The sequence below is a fragment of the Vipera ursinii genome, assembly GCF_947247035.1.
Source record: "Vipera ursinii genome assembly, chromosome: 1".
Classification (NCBI taxonomy): domain Eukaryota; kingdom Metazoa; phylum Chordata; class Lepidosauria; order Squamata; family Viperidae; genus Vipera; species Vipera ursinii.
Window position 1 is genome coordinate 240,479,903 of NC_139512.1, and position 20,624 is coordinate 240,500,526.

Sequence of the window (20,624 nt, forward strand, 5' to 3'; positions counted from 1 at the left end):
TCACAAAAATGACAGGTGAAAGAACACTTTATTTAACAGTTGATCTCTCTGTGTGAATGAATGTTGTAATCTGACATTCTCGAAATTTCAGCATATTTAGGGCATATTGATTGTGCAACAGCCATATTTCTGGCCAGCTAACAAGTAAAAGAGAGCATTCTAGATGCTCCAGGCCTCCAATTGAACATTTTCTGGGCTACTTCTCAACAGAGAAATCTAAAACACTAAGAGTTTTATGTCAGGATACAAGCCAGAGTCTCTTGAATTTAGGACCTTGGGATGTCAAGCAGAAATCCAGGCTGATTCCATCACCTAGTTCTGTTTAATAGAGAAATGCAGCAAAAGAAGCCATCTTTGTTCATAAGCTAACAGGCTGGAGCAGTTCCACTAAAACTCTGATTGCTTATCTAGGGCCAATTTTTCTCCCTTCCTTGTTTTGGCAATAAGTGGCCAGATTATATACTTATAATGAGAAGCGAGATGTGACCATTACTGCTGCCCACCAAGAAGTCAGGCAGGCAATAGGTGTTTCCCCCTGAATACATGAACTTCAGGCTGTATGACACTCTGTCTGAGGGGGCAGTTAGGAGATCTGGCCCTTGTCTTTTTCAACAAAATGCCTTGGCTTTGCAGTGGTTTACTTCTAGTTGACGTTTGATACTATAATCACCTCTACTTTCAGCTTACTGATTTCTTCTTTTGCTCCCCTAAGGCGAGCTGCATCTTTATCCAAGAGTTCCTGATTTTCTGCGTACCACTGGAGTCTTTTTTGTAAGCGATTAATTTCACCTTTATAGGACTCTTCCATAATTTTCATTTCATATGATTTCTCACCTAGAAGATAAAAACGATTCATGCTTAGCTTAATCCTTTTAGAAGCATCGTTATTTTTCTTTACTTTGGTTTTAAACTGTGAGATAATTTTTTGTGTATAAAAAGTTCGTTTGTTTGTATTGACTTATTATATTTACAAATAGCTCAAGGCGGCGAACATATCCAACACACCTTCCTCCCCCTATTTTCCCTACAACAACAACGACAACTCTGGGAGGTGGGTTGGGCTGAGAGAGAGTGATTGGCCCAAAATTACCCTGCTGGCTTTCGTGGCTAAGACTTCTGGATGCAAGAGTGATATTCTTTGGGTTTCTTGAAAAGAAAGCAAAAGAGGTGTTTTGCAATGCATGGGACCTTCAGAGAACACATTCTCCTCCCATCTTTAAAGCAGCTGCGTTTCTTGCAAAGCTGTTTCTGAGGCGCTGTGTAAGCCTTACTAAAGAAGTGGCTGCTTTAATGTTTTCTTCACAACCAGCGTTGTGCACAGCAATCGAATAACAGAATAACAGAGTTGGAAGGGACCTTGGAGGTCTTCTAGTCCAGGAAACCTTATACCATTTCAGACAAATGGTTGTCCAATCTCTTCTTAAAAACCTCCAGTATGGGAGCACCCACAATTTTTGGAGGCAAGTTGTTCCACTGATTTAACTGTTCTAATTGTCAGGAAAATTCTCCTTAGTTCTAGGTTGCTTCTCTGCTTGATTAGTTTCCATCCGTTGCTTCTTTTTCTGCCTTCAGATGCTCTGAAGAATAGGTTGAGCCCCTCTTCTTTGGGGCAGCCCCTGAGATATTGGAACACTGTGATCACCTCACCCCTAGTGCTTTAAATGGAGCATTCTGGCTAGCAAAATGCCTGACATCAAAAGGCCGAAGTCACTGCATCCTCTTGAAGACTCAGTGCGATTGTTCTCTACATATGCATATACATACCGTATTTTCCGGCGTATAAGACGACTGGGCGTATAAGACGACTCCCAACTTTTGAGATGATCTTCATGGGTTAAAGTCTTATACGCTGGAAAATACGGGTAAGTAGGAAGTCAGGGCTGCTTCTCAATTAGGTGAAGGTTTATCAAGAGCTTTTAGCCTCGAGATCAGCTTTGCTCTGCCTCGCCTAAACCTCGTCTCCTCTCGTCTACTTCAGCCACACGCGCTGGCTGTTTCGGCCAGGAGCGACGAGCATTGTGGCCCAACACTTCGGGAAGGCACCAGGTCTGAAAGAAGGCGGTTCTTTCTGTAGGTTAGTTAATGAACAGGGCGGCGGAGGGTGGGTGGTGGTGGTGAAAGAAACGGGCTCAGCCCTACGCCGCAAGTTTGAGATTCACAACCCCCCCTCCCCAAGGCCGCCTTCTACTTCAGGGCAGAGGGGCGACCCCGGGTTGCTGAAGCCCCAGCACCAGCTTTCCTCTGCGGTCTGCCTGTCGCAATTCCCGAGCTGCGCCTTCCCGGGCGGGTGTTGCTGTAGGTCTGGCCACGGCACCACGCCCTGAAGTCAAACTCCCAGGGTCAGGTGAAGCTCAGCTCCACACGAACATGTCAGGTCGGCCTCCGCCTGGCTTCCCGTGCTCCCTTGAACTCTCGTGCTCACCGAGCGCCGGCGGCTCGGCACGCGCTTGACTCCCACTCCCTTCCAAAAAAAAAGGGAGTCTGCTGCCCTAGGACGCCGGTAAGCTGGAGCCTCAGCCTCGGTTGGGCTGGTCGGTTTATTTATGAGGCTGTCTTTCGCCATTCTCGAGCGCTGGATTTGTCCGTTTCCACTAACGTCTCTGCTCCCGAGGATTTACTATTTTCCGGCATATAAGGCGACTGGGCGTATAAGACGACCCCTGACTTTTGAGAAGATTTTCATGCGTTAAAAAGTTGTCTTATACGCCAGAAAATACGGAATATGCAAGGAAGACACTATTTTTCCAGGTTTCCTTGCACAGACACATTGAATATTAAACAAGATGCAATATTTTCCATTTTGAAGAACACAACAAAACAGCAATCTTATTCACTGGGAAATTGTCTTCCTAAAACAGGACGTTACCTGAGGCAGAAACAATCTGGGCTCTTGCCAAATCTCGTTCTTTCTTCATTTGAGCCAAATCAACTTCAAGGGCTTGTTTATCTTGCTTTAGATGCTTTCTCTCTTCAATCAAATTGGCTTCTGTAGCCTTTGTTCCCCACCCAACCCCAGGACAGGGATATCAAAGAAAAGAGAAAGACAAAACTTATTATTAACCACTGAACTGAGCCTTCCACATGGTTGGGAATAATTCTATGCCAGCAACATGCTCGATATTCTCTTTATCAAGAAATCAGTCTGTCCAAATGCCCAGGTGGAACTGTCACTTAATCATTTATAGCTGCCATTCCCACAAAAACAAGATAATTTAGTTCATGCAGTTTTATGGTAGGAAACTAAACAAAAATTAATCTGCAATTTCAATTCATGATTATGGCTATACTTCGTAAGAGTTATATGGAAAATAAAGTTAATCTCCCCAGCAATAAAATTTGTCAAAAATTCCCCAATTGTTAAGGGCATCAGCTTACGTAGTAGGGTAAAGAAGGCTCCTGAAATTTGGGGATAGTTGGAAAGATAATACACACTTTGAATGGAAAAGGATGATAATCTGGTCACAAAGGAACAGGAAAGTTTAATAGAAACTTTTCTGAGTTGATCTGTTAAATCAGAGTAATATACTGTATCTTATCAGTCCAAACTAGTGTTTGTTTAGAAAGAATATTAAAATAGATAAGTTATAAAATTAGTAACATTACATATTCATGATATGAACTTGCTGGCAATATTTTAAATATTAAAGCACAGAAATTTCAAAAAGGCCTACCTTGGCTGCTCGAAGTTCTGAAATCAAGTCTGTGAAATTCTGATTCTCAGATGGTTTATCATTTTGCACTCCATGTGATAAAACATTATTTTTTTCTAGCTTCTCCCTATTTTAAATTAAAAGATTACCACTTTTGTAGTTTTATATTTAAGATAGAAAGTGTCTCTATTTTGGATATATATGCAAATGGATCTAATTTTTATATGTATACACATACTCCATTGCTGACTTCTTAGTTTATTGCAATTGACAAGAATATCTCAGAATAATTTAGATGGTACTGTTTCAAAGCAGAATATAGTTGTTAATTTCTATACTGGGATTTCTTGAATAACTTCCTTTTTGAAACTATTCAATTTCAATAGCAAGAAGATGAGATTCAGAACTTTATATTAGGTGGCTTATTTACAAACTTAGTAAGAAATCTGTCTTGACCCAAACTACTTCTCTAAAATGGCTTTTTTCTGCAAAACCTTTTAAAAAGTAGTAAGTTAAAATAAGGCACATCTGTCAATATAATCCTACCCATTTTGTACAGTTGAGAAATGAGACAATATTTGAAAGGCAAATATCACCCAATATTAGAATGTCTGATTAAACCACTGATTTTGGTGGGAATAGCCACAACTGATTTGCTAGCTAAAAATCAATTAGACACAGCACAATTATAATCATGTTTATTTGGAAGTAAGTCCTACTTATGTTCAAAAGGAATTACATATCCAGATAAATGACATGTTCCTCTATTTACTACAGAAATAATAATTTATGCAAACTTATTATAGATTTTGCCATACACTTAAATAAACTCACTGTAAAGCTGCTAATTGAGTCATCAAACGTTGATTCTCTTTAAACATAATTTCCTCATTTTTCTTGTTATTTAGCTGAAGTTCCTTAACTTGCTTATATAATCTTTCATTCTCCTGAATTAAAAAAAAGAATAATTATTTAGTTACTACCGGTTCATGTGAAAAGATGTGCACCAGTATCTGCCATTTCTAATTTCCAGACCAATAGTAATTTGTTATATAAAATCAAAGTATTGTTGAGAGATCTCATCCAACATTCTCCCTGGCTCAGAAAATTTATATCACAATAAAACAGATTAGGCTGCTGCCCGGTGTTCAATTTCCTGAATCAATAACCTAAACCTCACGATCCTTACCTTTGAATAAATGTGCTAATAAAAAAACTTTCTTTAAAACAACTCAGATCCAACAATGTCTTGTTACTTTATGGGACAAGAGTAAATTGTTTCAGGATTTGAATGGGAACCTATTAAATGAATAATGTTGTATGGACAGCAGCACAGAAGCTATGGACTTCTGCATATAATTAAATCAGCCAGATTAATTTGCTACATTGCACTGAAAGTTTGGTGTGTGTACCATTTATAGTTTTAAAGTGGCTGTATGTTAAATTATATTAAATAAGATGATTAAATTTGGCAGGAGGAAGGGGCTAAACTATTTCTGAAGTCTCATTTCAAATGTTGCTTCAATAAAAGAATACGTGCTGATTGAGAAACAACAGGAAGCTTAATCTATGCTTAACAAGAGGATTATCAACAGAGTGGGATTATCAGAACCGGTCACAGTCAAAAATTGGCAGCAGGATATACTTATTTATTTCCTGATACAAATTAGGCAAGAAGAAACATACTAAGAATTTTCAAATTTAAAAAAAATGAAATTTAGAACATTTAGATTTGACTAGCCATACTAAGTACTCATACAAACAAAATATAGATAGCTGCATGCAAAGTTATTTACTTCTTAAGAACCAAATTCATGTACCACCAGTGATTAATGTGAAGCATCAAAAATTATCCTTATTCCCTCTGGAACAGGACATTAGAGAGCCAGTGGGGTACTAAGATACTGAACTAGAATTGAGGAGGCTGGGTTCAAATCTACTTTAACACTAAAACACTAGATGCCTTGCCAAAGTGATGATACTTTCTCGGTTGAAAATTATTTCAGAATGTCTAATTTGCATGGAAAAAAGGTGATTATAAATCTAACAAATGCAAACAAATAAATACATGTGAGGGTTCAAACTGAATTTTCCAAAAATAAGTTACTTACTTCAGATTTCTTCAGCTTCTTTTCTACCAAGATAACTGCTAGTTGCACTGACTGAGAAGCTCCAATGGGAACTTCTGTCTAACACTTCTGGTAGACAGAACAAAAAGGCCAGAGTCACAATATTAAAAGATCTTTACCTGGTGGTATCCTTGGAGAAGAATCTCTTGATTCTGGATTTCTTTTTGGATTTCTTTCAACATGTCTTCATCGTTAGGATTTTTCTCCCGAGTAGTTGACCACATTGTTCCTTTTTTAAGGTCTTTTATATTATTTAGCTATGAAGAAAATGCCTAAGCATTATAAAAATGCTGAGAAAAAATAATTTTACGTGTAAGCCAAATACGTATATAGTTGAGAAACAGAATGTAGGTATCATTGTTCAAGTACATAGTATTCATTTATTGAAATGTTAGTAACCTGAATAATCACATCTGTATTCTGTTTTTCCTCCAAGTAACATGTATGGCCCTTTATCGTATTTTATAAAGCTGCCCAGTATTTTTGTGATTATTAGGAACTGAGTAGCAGTTTTTTTCTTGTTTAATAATATACATTTCAATACATAAAACTGGATAAGAGTAGAAAGACAATCTTGCACGACAACTGACTGGGTTGCATCTCCCAAAACAATGAGAAAAGGCAGGCAGTTTCATGGACATTTTAATCAAATCTAAGATAAATGTTGTTTGAAAGGAATATACTAAAAGGTATCCAGCAAAAGAATGTAAGATGGCACCTGTGTTTGAAGAACATAATTTTCTTGGCTCAACTGGGAAAGCTCTTTATCTTGCTGCACTTTCCTTTCCAGAATTTTTGCCTCCATTTCCTTCTCTGTTTGCAGAGAGGTGGCTTTCAGACGTTCAATCAAAGTTTTGGCTGCACTCAATTCTTCCTCTGCTTCCTGCACTCTTTTTAGTAAATAAAGCTCTCTTTCATTGTGAAATGAGGAAATTGGGGCTGCCTGATGATACACAGGAAATAAATACAATATGGAATGCAGAATCAGATTCAAGTGCTAATTTTCCTTTCCGTTTTTTTTCATATAAAAATTAAATGCTTAATGTCTTCCAAGCCTATTCCAGCGTGCAAAATATTTCCACACTGTAGAGAGGAATTAAAACACTGCTGTTCATTAGGAAAATGCATCATTTTAGCACCGGAGCAAATTAATTCAAGTACATAAAATACACAGAAATAAGTGCTATGCTTGAGGAAGCATTTGAATAAGCACCCAAGCATATTATAATTAAAATGAATAAGCACCAAGATGGAAAAACACAAACTGGTCTAAGCTCCCTGAAGCAAAGATGGGGAAATCTGTATTCCTCCGGCTATTGGTACAACCCCACCAAGAATTTTCAACAGCAATCATAACGGTCGAGGCTGCTGGGAATTGAAATCCAACATTTCCCAAAGCTGTCTTACAAAAAAATGAGGATATAAGTGAGATAAAACGATATTACTATAGATTGGATTTCACATATCTTTTCCCCAGACAAGCCTCCTATGTTGGAACCCCAATCTATCCATGTTCAAAAGGATCATGTTCAAAGTGTCACTTTCACAAAAGAGGCAGAGGAGGGGAAGGCTGGGAGGTTGCCAGTTCCCCCTCCTCCTCCCGCCTTCTGTATCACCTCATACTCTGCCTCTGCACCTAAAATAAGGTCTTGAGTAAACTGAGGGACTGCAGATTGAGGAAAGTCAAAATTACCTCTCCCCCTTTCCTTCAATTTGTAAGTTCTATTAATGGAACCCAATTCATAGATTATGAAGTCAATAGCAAGTAGTTGTTTATGGTAGCACAAGAGTTATTTAAAACAAACCCCCCCCCCCAAGTATATACTTTTTGTGCTACAGGTTGGGCTCAGTGTATATATTATCCATTTGCTAGATCAAATCAAATAAGGGAATGCCAAACTGGGTGTTCATTCTCCTTTCTCATATCTGAGAAGGGTATACAGGTCTCATTTAGCGACCGCAGTTGGGACCACCAACTCATTAAGCCAAGTGGTCATTAAGGGAAACCGCAATGGTGCTTCCTGTCTTACTTCAGCTTTCTTTCGCTTTACAAAAAGTAAAACCTTGCTTTACAGTGAAGGTTGTAAAAAATGAAGATAGCAAAGTTACTTCTTCATCACTGTCGTAACTGCGAACAGTTGCTGAAGGAGAACAAGCTGTACGTGACACTAAGAACGCTTAGAACGAAGAGCCTTCCTCATATTCTACATTTTCATTTCTCGAGCATTCTCCCTTTTTAAAAAAAATACCTGTTGAAGAGCAGTGGTTGTATCACTTATCTTGTGACGCTGGATGTCATTTTCTTTAGCCTCTGGTGGAAATTCACCTGAAGATGGTTGTCCAGGGTTAGTAGAATCATTTCTTTTGGGTGAGAGTGAAGGGGGTTTTGTCTGAATTACTTTAGTCACTGATGTGCCTTTGAAAGGGAAACAATCAATTATGTCTTGTTTTAAAAAAAAACATTGCAACAGTGACTATATAATTTTGATATAGATACCTTATATTTCTTGGAATAATTATTTTATGCCAAAAAGATCTATTATCATTACCTTTAATACTGTAGTTTATATATATATTACTTCACGTTATTTCATTTTTAAATTACACACACACACAGACACACACACACACGTAATTTAAAATAGACACACTCACACACCTTTCTGTCTTGGTGGAGATCTGACTTTCAGAAGTGGATTTTTGTTGCTTTCCTTCAATGTCTTCTCATTAACTGTAGGAAGGTGCTTTAATGAAGAATTGGGTTTTCCATATCCAGAACTTCTAACAGAACTATGTGATCCACCCAAATGTTTCTTTCTATGAATAATCATTGTGTTTTTACTATTCTTATACATTACTTGTTTATTTGGTGCTAATTTTGGATTCTCTTTATTCGAAGTGTTGGGTTGATGCACCTACAAATGACACATACATGTATATTATTATTGACTAGTTTGGTTTCAGAATGTAAAATAGAGGCTTAATATTTAAAATAAAGTTATGTAACCACTGAATTATACTTCTATAGAATGGCAAGATTAACTTGTAAATCTAATTCTACCAAATAAATTTTTGCCAAAATTATATTAATTTGATTATATCCCAAATAAGCAACTCAAACATCAGCTATAAAATCATGCAAACAAGTAGATACCCAGCTGCCTAAGCAGTAACCTAATCACAGCGGTCAACATGAGCGTCTTGAAAGTAATATTTCAGAATCCTAGAAATCAGCTGCTTCATGAAAAGTGAGGAAAGTTGAAGATAAGTAGGAAATAGGGAGTAAAGGTTGGAGGAATAGGATCAAAGTTTCAACCAGCAAAGTATTAAACTCTGTTACTAAACAGGATCATTTTGATTCCTCTCTGATGGCTCCTAATTGATTGGCAGAGACCTATTTTTTTAATTTTGGGATTATGAAATAAGTAAATTCTGCTGATGACTGGTTCCTTTTTTGAAAGGCTATCTTTTATTTAATGGCTTATTTTGGACTGGCTTTTAGCTGTAGAAGAATAAAACTCTTCTTTGTGCCTTAAGTGTGACAAGTAATAGCTGCTCACCTGTCCAGATTTCCTCTCCTGATACAGTGTTGAACAATTTGACAGAGTGCTTAATTTCATAACATCTTTAATTTTATCAGCTAATTTCTTCTTGATAACTTTCAGATGAGGACTATCTTTACTACTTTCATTTGCAACTTCTAAAACAGAAGTATCTTCTTGTTCACCGTGATGGTTTGAAAGACAGCCAGTGTTTTGAGATTCCACTGAAGTATCATTAGGATGTTCTTTAGATGTCTTCATTAATCCATCTGTGTGATCTTGTGCGACTTTCACAGGACTATGAGATGGAAGGGAAAGAAAGCCATATATGAATAGGTCCTGTTGTTTCTATTAATAATAGCTTATAAAAATTATGGACATTTGATACTGAATTGCGCACTAGTTTTACATAATTGTGCAGCAAAACAATTACCTAGTCCAGCAGGACAGGACTAAGCAATAATGGCACTATCAATAGATCACACTGCAGCAGTTATAAACAAGTATCTCATATTTGACCAGGTAATGTTCTTTCCCATACACTCAAAAACTCATTGACTATAAAAAGAAAACTATACCCAATACAGTAATAATGAACTCTACCTATTTGTTTTACAGTTTTATATACTAGCATACAACAAAAGATAAAAATAAAAAATAAAAATATTCTGTCTCCTACAGCGGATGCAAAAAAATCAGTAAACTAAGTTGGCTGATCACCTTATGGAAGGCGGAAGGGATGAACTATAATCAGATGTGGCTCCATGATTTCATGATTTATGTTTTCATGGACATGCACTATTAAGATAATGTATTTTAGACAGGTTATTGTTGGCCCCATAAGCACCCCTTTGAAGCTCTATCAAGGTTTGCCTTCTGGGTACGGAGATCTGGCTTGGGGGGGATTCTTTCCCGTCATACCTTAAGTCATCTATTTTACAGGTAGTCTTTGACTTACAACCATTTGTTTACTGACTGTCCGAGGCTATAACACCTAAAATAAGTGACTTAGGACTGTTTTCACACTTGTGACTATTGCAGTATCCCTGTGATCACGTGATCAAAATTCGGACCTGTGATGACTCCCCGGATGCGTCCCCAGATGCTCGTTCAGAGGAGGATGAGCTGGCAGGCAAGGACTACAGGACAGGAGTGGAGGGGCTGAGCACAGGGGAGAAGCCGACTGAGCTAGAGACAGGAGAGACTCTGCTGCAGCTGGGAAGCCGAGAGGCTTCGAAGGCAAACAGCTGCAGCTGGCCAGTGGAGATGAAGAAGAACTAACTCCTCCTCCAGATCTGAGAGCATGTAGGGCTGAGAGGAGGCAGCAAAAAGAAGGTCAGCCAGGCCACTCGTGAGAAGGTAGCCTCATCCCTCTTGATGAGCTGCACCAGGAAGTGGTCATTTAGCCCATCAAGGGGAGTGAAATGATGCTGGGAAGGTGTTCGTTTCCTTGCTGCGTGTTCTTGCCTTGAACTTTGGACCGTGTTTCTTCAGCTGTGGCCTTGCCCTGCCTTGCCTTGTGGCCCTGCCTTTGCCCTGTGGATTTGCCTTTGCCTTGCGGACTTGCCTTGGTCTTGGATCTTGCCTTTGCCTTGGGAACTTGCTTTTGCCTAGTGGACTGGACTTGCCGTTGCCTTGAGGACTAGTGTTGGCTTCATTTGAGCATCCTGTGGAACTTATTGGGGTTGAGCTGGTGCCAGCACAGGGAATTGCTGGGGAATACCAACTCAGGCTCAGAAGCCTTAACAAAGACTCCTTACACCTGTGGTGTGTGTGTGTGTGTGTGTGTGTGTGTGTGTGTGTGTGTGTGTGTGAGAGAGAGAGAGAGAGAGAGAGAGAGAGAGAGAGAGAGAGAGAGAGAGAGAGAGAGAGAGAGAGAGAATGGGACAGCAGACCCTTGGCAACTGGCCTGCATTTATGATGGTTGCAGGGGTCATGTGATCACCTTTTGCAACTTCTAATAAGCAAAGTCAATGGGGAAGCCCAATTCATTTAATAAGCGTGTTACTAAACAACTGCAATGATTCACTTCACAACTGTGGCAAGAAAGGTTGTAAAATGGGGCAAAACTCACTTAACCATCTTGCTTAGCAATGGAAATTTGGGGCTTAATTGTGGCTGTAAATCAAGGACTACCTATACTTAGTTCTGCCAGCTACAGAACTGAGCAAAGAGATACCATTTTAAGGTTGCAAGCTTTCATCTTAAATTCTTCTCTCCACTGACTGATTAAACAGATGTTTGCAGCAAAGATATATTTAAATCTTATGAATAATATACTCAAGGAGCAAATGACATCCTACTAGCACTACAGTAGTAATATCTTCATTTTAAAAAGAGTTAAAGAAAAAAAATGAAAATTTCATTGACTATGTCATGCTTTTTCCAGAATGAATACCTAACAGGCTCCAGTTCAAATCCCCTGACAAAAGATGAATCTGCTCTGATAGGTTTCATCAGTTCTTCTATGGTGGGCAAATCTAGATAGAAGGAAAACAGCACACTTGTTATAATTTCTGTAGCAAAAGTATTTTCAAATAAAATTAGAAGAAATTTTCATTTTTTGGTCAGAAATTACTAAAAGATTGGCATAAATTTAGTTTTAAATCCTGGAAAAACCAGAGGTTATTGTCGATTTCAGAAAAGGCAGGCACAGCCACACTCCCCTGTGCATTAATGATTCGCCTGTGGAGAATCAGCATCAAATTCCTGGGTGTGCAGTTAACAAATAGGCTGGCTTGGTCGCTCAACAGCAAGACACTGGTGAAGCGGGCACAGCAGCGCCTGCATTTTCTCTGTTGCATGAGAAAAGCACATCTTCCTTCCCTTGTACTGACCACTTTCTACAGGGGGACGATCGAGAGCATCCTGTCATACAGCATCACAGTCTGGTTTGGAAGCATCAATGCTTCAGACAGGAAAGCAGTGCAGAGTGGTGAGGATGGCCAAAAAGATCTTTGGCAGTTCCCTTCCCTCCCATCCAGGACATAGCACATAAATGTAAGATTGTCTGGGACACTACACACCCTCTTCACGACCTGTTTTCCTTGTTACCTTCTGGGAGGAGGCTCCGTGGTATTCGAAGCAGAACATCCAGATTCAGTCAGTTTTGTTTCATACAATATTAACCTTGTGAACTCTAAATCTTCCTCCTTCCGTTATGTATTCAAGATGGAAGTGATTAATATTTATATGTTGCTTATATGTAAGGGTGTAGGTCTATACATATGTTATATATAGTATGTTTAAATGTGCATTATATACATGTACACTTTGAGAGCAAGCAGCTAAATTTCATTTTTAATGTGTGCCATTGTGCCCACAGTAAAAAATAACAATAAAGGTTATCTATCTATCTATCTATCTATCTATCTATCTATCTATCTATCTATCTATCTATCTATCTATCTATCTATCTAATATCTGGTTATATTGGGACTGGTTTGTTTTGTCCATCTTATTACATTCTGCAGTGATTAATGCAGTGTACTAACGATTGATTTTAAACTGTTTTGAATAGCTTTGATTTTACATTTTATTGTACATTTCTAGGAGACATTGGCTCTGTACACAATGACAGTAAACAAAACTAAAAACAAGCATTACTTTCAACTTTTCTTCTTTAAGATAATTTGTGATCTCCAAATTACAACAATGAACCTGCTGAACCTTTATTTTTCTTGTATACATAGTTTACTTCAATCTTTAATATATTTATTTTCTATAGGAGCCTTCCTATTCTTTACTATTTTGCAAAGCCCAAATACTAGGCATGAAACAGTGAGATCAAATTTCAGCCACAGAGTATATTGGGTGATTTAGGGCAATTGGAACTTCTATGCCCAAGCTTCCTCATAGTTGCGAGAATACTATTACAGCTTTCAAAAATGTCATCTTGTGCTCCTGGATGAAAGGAAGGATAAAAACTTAATAAATAATAACAAATTTGAGGCAATTCTCTAAAGTATGACTTTTTAGTGATTATTGAGTTGGTTAGTAAAGAATGCTACTGAAGGGTATTAGACTGAAATTATATATTTAATTAACTATATGTTAGCTATAATATCTTTTATTCAGGGTCTTATAGCAATAGCACTTAGATTTATATACCGCTTCACAGCCTTCTCTAAGCTGTTTACAGAGTCAGCATATTTCTGGGTCCTCATTTTACCAATCTCGGAAGGATGGAAGGCTGAGTCAACCTTGAGCCCCGCAGGATCGAACTCCTGGAGTGAGCAATGAGTTAGTCTGCAATACTGCTTTCTAACTACTGCGCCATGACGGCTCTTACAGTGGTATATCCTATTATTCCTACAGTAACAACCTTGTTTGACAAGTTGAGCTGAGAGACAATGACTGGTCACAAATCACACAGTGAGTTTCTGTACATCCGAGTCCAGGTTTCAACACTTTAACCATTATAGCTACATTAGCTCTATACTGTTAGCTCTATTTAAGAGATCAACCAAATATATAAGTAACAGAAATTATTGGAATGTTAACACTGAATAACTGAGCAGTCATTGCTGCCACTGAGAGATCATAAATGCACTGGCTGACTAAGTAATTACTCATTTTCTTGGATGTCAAATAAATAAAATCCTGAAAGCTGAGGAAAGAACTCACAATAATCAGATATTAGTCAATCAAGATAAGCAACAAAGATATAAAGTGTAGCTTTCAATATATTTCCTCAGATGCCTAGACTGTGCTTCTAAAGCAGGCATGTCAAACTTGTGATGTCACGCGACATATTGCAACTTTTTCCCCATTGCCAGCAATGGGGTGGGCGTGGTTTCGGCGTGACGCATCCAGCCCGCAGGCCGGCAGTTTGACATGCCTGTTCTAAAGCATTTCCATATGCTAGAATACAACACCAATTATGCTGGTTTGCATAACCGTACACATCAATGTTTAACTGACTTCTAGACTGATGCTAATACAATCACAAAATACAAAAGGTGACTACTAAAGACGGAAGGGCAGGAATGAACTGTCAGTATTAGTTTAGTTCTGTTTTTTAAATTTCTTCAACTTTATGTATATAGAAATTTAATTTTCTTACTAACAGACTAGTATATTATACATCCTTTGATGTATTTCATTTTTTAAAAATACTAAAGGAAAAAAAATAGGTTTTTAAATCTCGTGGTCAAATTTGTAAAATCTTTTGCATTCTACAAATAGAATATGTTTCTCCTTTGAGAAGTTTCATGAAAGAGATTTCATGAAAGAGTTTCATTCCATGAAAAAAACAATATGCACAACGGCTACAATATGAGAAAATGAATTACTCATCGTATTCACAGAGACCTTAAAACAGAGGCCCCCAACCCCTGGTCCACGGACCAGCACCGGGCTGCAGCAACAGAAACTGGGCCACGCAAACAAGCATAGCCTCACCCATGGGATGCAGGCAGCATGCGAAACCACCCCCCCTCCAGTCCATAGAAAAGCCTTTCCCCACAGAACTGGTCCCTGGTGCCTAAAAGGTTGGGGGCCTCTGCCTTAAAAGGCTGGGGAAACCCCATAATATTGACCTTGGACATGAATAATAAAACTACACATGCAGGAGTCCGAATCAATGACACAAATCTCTTTTCCATCCAATCAATTGCCTAACCTCCTTTCTAGAAAAAGGATACTCTGATAGGAAAGAATCGCGTAATTAGCTTCATTAGCACAATTTTGGAAATCAGCAACATAATGCAGTCATGTGGGATCACAATTCACAGAGGTGGGTTCTGCACTTTCTCTGGTGCAAACAATGATGTCATCAGAGATAAAGCAGAATAAGCAATAGCAATGGACACTTTAGTATTTACAGTATTTATATCGTCTTCAGAGGGGGACCGGGGTTGAGAACATGGTCCAGTGATCGGAATAATAAATGCAAACAATATTGGGAAGTACCAGAATTTACCAGAATTCGTATTGGAAGTATTTTGAGGGCAGCTTTCTTTATTTTGTGAAGTGTCATTGACTAAGCTCCCTTCTACTTCAATTTTTTCATCGTGAACGTTCTGTTCATCTGTAGCTCCTAAAGACTGTTCCACATGACGGTAAGCTTGATGCAAGGCTTCAATGTCACTGTTGGTTTGCCCACTGGAAATACCTGAAAGGAGAAAAAATAAACGATTCCAGATGCAGTAGGCTGAAAATAAATATTCATGAGGAACAAATCAGTAAAATAACAGCACTAGTAACCTAGTGTGACTTAAACAAAATTCTAATGTCACACAGGGCCAAAGCTTGATCAGGCAACAGGACTTTTAACCCTTTGCAGGGACTCAATTCAGCTCAGGATTTTTCACGCTCAGAGCAGATTTTATGAGTGAGCAAAGGGAAAGGGAAATGCCTCTGATTCTTTCCACTGTTAGGAGCTTCTGACAAAGGGAGTTCTGTCAGTGGCAACAGGCTATTGGACCCTTTCACTGCAATCCCATATATATAATATATATATTATAAAGCATCTTCTGCTGAGATTCAAATACAAACGTATCTGGGAATGAGTTTCATCAAGTTCAACAGGATTATTTCCAATAAAAAACCTTAGGATTGAAATGTAATTACGTCAGATCGTAACACCAGATCCTAACCAACCAGTAAATACTGATGTAAAAAAATGCACATTACATCTATAGACATTACTATAATTTAAATTCAGTAGCTAGTAAGACCAAAGAACAGAAAAATAGCATTCTATGCTTTTTCTTGCATTTATCGTCATCTCAAAACTAGATTTGGCCCAAGCACTTGTAGCTTGTATGTACACTGAGAGCTTATGCACTGGAGACAAATTCCTTGTGTCCAATCACACTTGGCCAATAAAGAATTATATTCTGTTCTATAGGGCTAGAGGTAGTCTATCTGATCATATGGAAAAAAAACCAGTATCTAAGCTACAGTTGCATACTTTAAGACTGTTTGATTTTAAATACTGGATTTCCTGCCACTGGAATAAATGGGAAGTCAATGGGAAGTTTTGTTTTGCTCAGATGGATATTTACATGAGCAAACAGTAATTTTAATGAACCAAAGTAGAATGAGACAAACTGCTCCTGCCTCACATCCGTTAAAAGCAGGGGTATCAAACTGCTGGCCCACGGGCCGTATGCGTCATGCAGATGCCACACCCACCCCATTGCTGGCAATGGCAAAACCGTCCCGATACGTTGTGCGACGTCACGTGACGTTGTGAGTTTGACATGCCTGGTTTAAAGCATGATTAATAGAAGAAATAATTAACAAATGAAAAGTAGCCTTACCTGTTCCAGTCATTTCTTCTACAGTAATTTCTTGAGCTGGATGTTGCTCTACCACAGCTGCATCTTGCTGTTCATTGGCTTTTGGAGTTTCTAAAACTGACTCCTGAGAATCCAGAAGAACTACAAAGGAAAAAGAATTGTGTCTTCTCTATATTAGTGTAGATGAAGAAAATGTAAAGCCAATCTTATGCGTAACCTGTAACACTGGAGTGGGCAACATGCAGTAAAGTTTAATACGTAGAAACACTAAAAATTGTTTAGATAAGCAGCTTTAAGATAACACAATAAATATTTAATAAATACGTTAAATACAAAAGGCTTTAAATAAGAAAATGAAAAAGATAAAATTATGTATAAAATGATAAATAATTCACCATCAACTTATTGGCAACAAAATCTTAAATGGTTCTTGCTTATGCGACAGTAGGATCTAATCATACGTCATGCTTGCAGGAGATGGTTGGGGAAAAGACTCCAATATCAAGTATTCTAATTAGGAAGAAAGCTGTGTCACTCAGTGGGACTTCTTTTAACTAAGCATATATACAAAGGGACAGCATTTTCCCCCCAGTTTGTAGTATGTTTTTCTTTGTAGAGAGACTAACGGCGGCTTTACTGAAGCTTGCCTCTAATAACAAAGTACACAGCTCCAATGTATACTCGTAAATTGTTATTCTTTTAAACTTTAAATTATTTCCGAAACTGAAAAATAAATGTTGATGTCAATTGTTCACTTACATTACCATTTTTATTTTTGACCACTCTTTGAAAATGACTCCTAGACAAAGTTATTTGTTTAATACTAATCTGTAAAATCTTTCTTTTTCCAGTTACAGTGACTGATATGAGTACTGTTGACATCAAAGTATTCCTGTAATCTTTTCTAATAAAATTCAGGATTAATAATAATAAATATTGCTTGCTTTTATTCCATGGGGAAGCCAGCTCTATGATAAGTAGAATTAAAGGAAAAATATTTGCTTTTTCAGGTATCCATAGAGCATTTCTGAAGTCAGTTTTGCCAAAATATTTACAACTGACATTGAAACCAATTAAAAAAATATGGCTCCATTATGTTTGATTATTTATTTCCCAAATTCAAGAAAATCAAACTCATTTTATAATATATATTTCATATTATATGAATTCTGTACCTTTAGCCAGCATGCCTGTCCTTTCCTCCTAGAAAATAATATATATATATAAATCTCATACATGGAAGAAATTATTTTGAATAAGAAATAGGAAACTTTCTTGAAGTAATTTACCATTTAACAACTTAAAATTTTTGATATATTATAAAACTAATATTTCACTTGCATAAAACTCAAGCAGCATCAAGTAAAAAATATACACTACTGAAAATCAAAGTTATAATTCTGGGTATAGAAAATTAGCAAAATAAGTACTATTTTCAAAAAAAGGAAATCAAAATCTGAACAATACTTTGGAAGCATTTAATACATGTGCAAATCATTCCAATCATTGTGCCTTTCTCCTCAAAATTCTGTTCTGGGTGTAAGAATTCTAATGTATGTATTGATTTCCAATAGCCAAATGATTAATACCCATAGTGGCACAGAGGATACAATGCAGTATTGCAAGCAAACTCTGCCCATAGCCAGGAGTTTGATCCTGACTGGCTCAAGGTTGACTTAGCCTCCCATCCTTCCCAGGTTGGTAAACTGAGGACCCAGATTGTTGAGGGCAAGGTGCTGACATTTGTAAACCACTCAGAGAATGCAGTAAAGCCCAATGGAGTGATATATACGTAAGAATAAATGCTATTGCTATTCCTTGAATGATTTTGGTGCAGAAAATTGATTAATCTTTCAATGCTTTTAATCTGGCCCTTTTACTGAACAGAATGCTTCAGCTATGCTGGACATACACCTGAGTACACATGAAAATACAAACCAGAGAAGATGGCTATGAATACAAGAACATTTAAATGGTGATATTTTATACTCTTGGATTAGAATGCATTATTTATTTGCAATACTATACATGCCCGTTAGTTCATTTTTTAGAAGTTTTATAGATAAAATTTTAATGTTGTACAGATTGATAATACCATCATTATATCATTTAAATATTAGAATCCTGATTCAGCTTTTATTAAATCAGGAACATATGCCTTTGTAAACAATATTCCTGGCTCTACCATTATAGGGTCCTGAGATTTGCAAATCTGTTTTAAAAACATATTAAAAACACTATGTATGTCTCAAGAGAGTTATGTTTGGCATCAAGATCTTTAATCATATCATTACTTTAATGTGATTTTGGCACTGATGCTGAAATCTTATTGCTCTTTTATCCTTACAATAGTTTTGCTTTAAAGCGGTAATCTATCTTTTATGATTCTAGAAGTATACATTTTTGAAGAGCTCTGAACATAATTAGATGCCAGCTATGAAACGTTATAAACAATACGTATCTTCAGGAGCAAAGCCAATAAATGCATTCAAGGTCAACTCTATGTCACATTTCTATCTTTGAACTGGGACATTTGGGATTTCAGTGCATGCCATCCCATGACTGCTCACCTGAATGCTTATTCCACTGACCTTAGTGGTCCTTACATCTCAAAAGACCGTAAATAACTAGGTAAGCCCACAGTCGGATAAAACATTGAAACCACAAAGTTTAGAATGTTTAAAATAGGAAGTGATTATACTTATCACAAATGCTCACAGTAGCTTCAGACGTGACCGCCTGCTCAGCTTTGATGTCTTCATTACACTCTGAATTTTCCTCAAAATCCTCACTATAATCACCTGAACGTTTGGAGGAAAGTCTGTGTTTAGTTCTTCAAAAGAAATAAGAGGAACAATGCAATTTTCCTTTCCATGGATCTATTTGACTCTTTTATTGGATCAGATCAAACAGATGGGAAAACCTTAAGTTACAGTTTAAATGTTCTTCTCTCAGCAGAATAGCCAGCTATATAATTGTCCTTATAAATTGAATAATGTTAGAGGAGTAACAGAAATGTGCTGTTTCTCACTGAATTTTAATGGTGCAAGTAAGCATTAAGACATGGTTTAAATTCTTTCTATTTAAAATGTGTCCATTTCTGTCTTAAACTATATAATATATAACAATACCGAAAAAACCCCCAAACTTATTCTACAGTCACTGGTTGCATAAAGCCTTCACATGCTGTTGCAATGTAGCGGATTCCCTCAATGGCCTAATTACAATATTTTCCTATTTGTCTCAGGTAACTCTTGACTTATGAGGAACTGCCCTTTAAATTAATGTAATATCTCGTGACTACCTTTCATGAATCTCTATGATGAAATAATGAATTGACAACATCCTTTGGAAATCAATGCCATGTAAGTAAATAGTCATTAAATGTTAGGTTACTAAGCAAATTATTTGAAATTACCAGATTTTTCATGACTCATACCTTCACTGTCATTTTCTCCTTTTGTCTGATTCACTTGAGACTGGTTGCTGCAAAATATAAAAATATTAGTTATGACAAAATATTTTTCTCTTTACACTTGACTGAGGATATTCATTCTAATGCTATGCTGTTCTAACAACAAAAACATTCCTTTCAGCTACCCACAAATTTTTCCTAAACAACTAAAGGCAGGCAGGATGGGTGGAAGTAGTCTGTGAATATCTATATCCAAAGATTTTAGAATACAGAATCTATTTTTTTTAAAAAAGGAAGCTATAACACCCAATTTGGCTTTACTTATATTTATATATATACATTTGAAAAATATTTTAGCCCATTATGGCTTTAATAGTGAACATTCCTTTACTAATAAAGACTAAATCTCAGTCTAGTCCAGTATTCAATTACTTCTGTATTGCTCCTAGATTGTATCGGCATTAATCCTAGATTGGACCTAAGAAAAATACTGTAAAAATTATGGATGGCCACTGAACATTTTATTTATTTATTTGTTTGTTTGTTCATTTGTTTATTAAGTAAATTTATTAAGCTTGTAAGCCGCCCTGAGTCTTCGGAGAAGGGCGGGATATAAATGGAATTATTAAAAAAAAATTATC

At 37.1% G+C, this 20,624-nt stretch overlaps 2 protein-coding genes across 4 annotated transcripts in view; one reads left to right on the top strand and one right to left on the bottom strand.

Annotated features, from left to right (window-relative positions):
* MRAP2 (melanocortin 2 receptor accessory protein 2) overlaps positions 1-20,624 on the top strand; it is a gene marked incomplete at its 5' end in the record, with an annotated part of 869,028 nt that overhangs the window by 21,763 nt on the left and 826,641 nt on the right. The window lies entirely within an intron of this gene.
* The window catches only part of CEP162 (centrosomal protein 162), a 41,923-nt gene that overhangs the window by 11,927 nt on the left and 9,372 nt on the right, over positions 1-20,624 (bottom strand). For all 3 annotated transcript variants that reach the window (XM_083379808.1, XM_083379806.1, XM_083379807.1), the window contains 15 exons: positions 20,008-20,054; positions 19,287-19,369; positions 17,744-17,771; positions 16,590-16,709; positions 15,245-15,436; positions 11,720-11,801; positions 9,340-9,619; positions 8,439-8,694; positions 8,029-8,195; positions 6,498-6,722; positions 5,899-6,036; positions 4,485-4,597; positions 3,672-3,777; positions 2,867-2,993; positions 671-834 (listed from right to left, as the gene is read on the bottom strand). In XM_083379808.1, the coding sequence (XP_083235934.1) occupies positions 671-834; positions 2,867-2,993; positions 3,672-3,777; positions 4,485-4,597; positions 5,899-6,036; positions 6,498-6,722; positions 8,029-8,195; positions 8,439-8,694; positions 9,340-9,619; positions 11,720-11,801; positions 15,245-15,436; positions 16,590-16,709; positions 17,744-17,771; positions 19,287-19,369; positions 20,008-20,054 (2,128 nt within the window). The remainder of the gene's footprint in view (positions 1-670; positions 835-2,866; positions 2,994-3,671; positions 3,778-4,484; positions 4,598-5,898; positions 6,037-6,497; positions 6,723-8,028; positions 8,196-8,438; positions 8,695-9,339; positions 9,620-11,719; positions 11,802-15,244; positions 15,437-16,589; positions 16,710-17,743; positions 17,772-19,286; positions 19,370-20,007; positions 20,055-20,624) is intronic.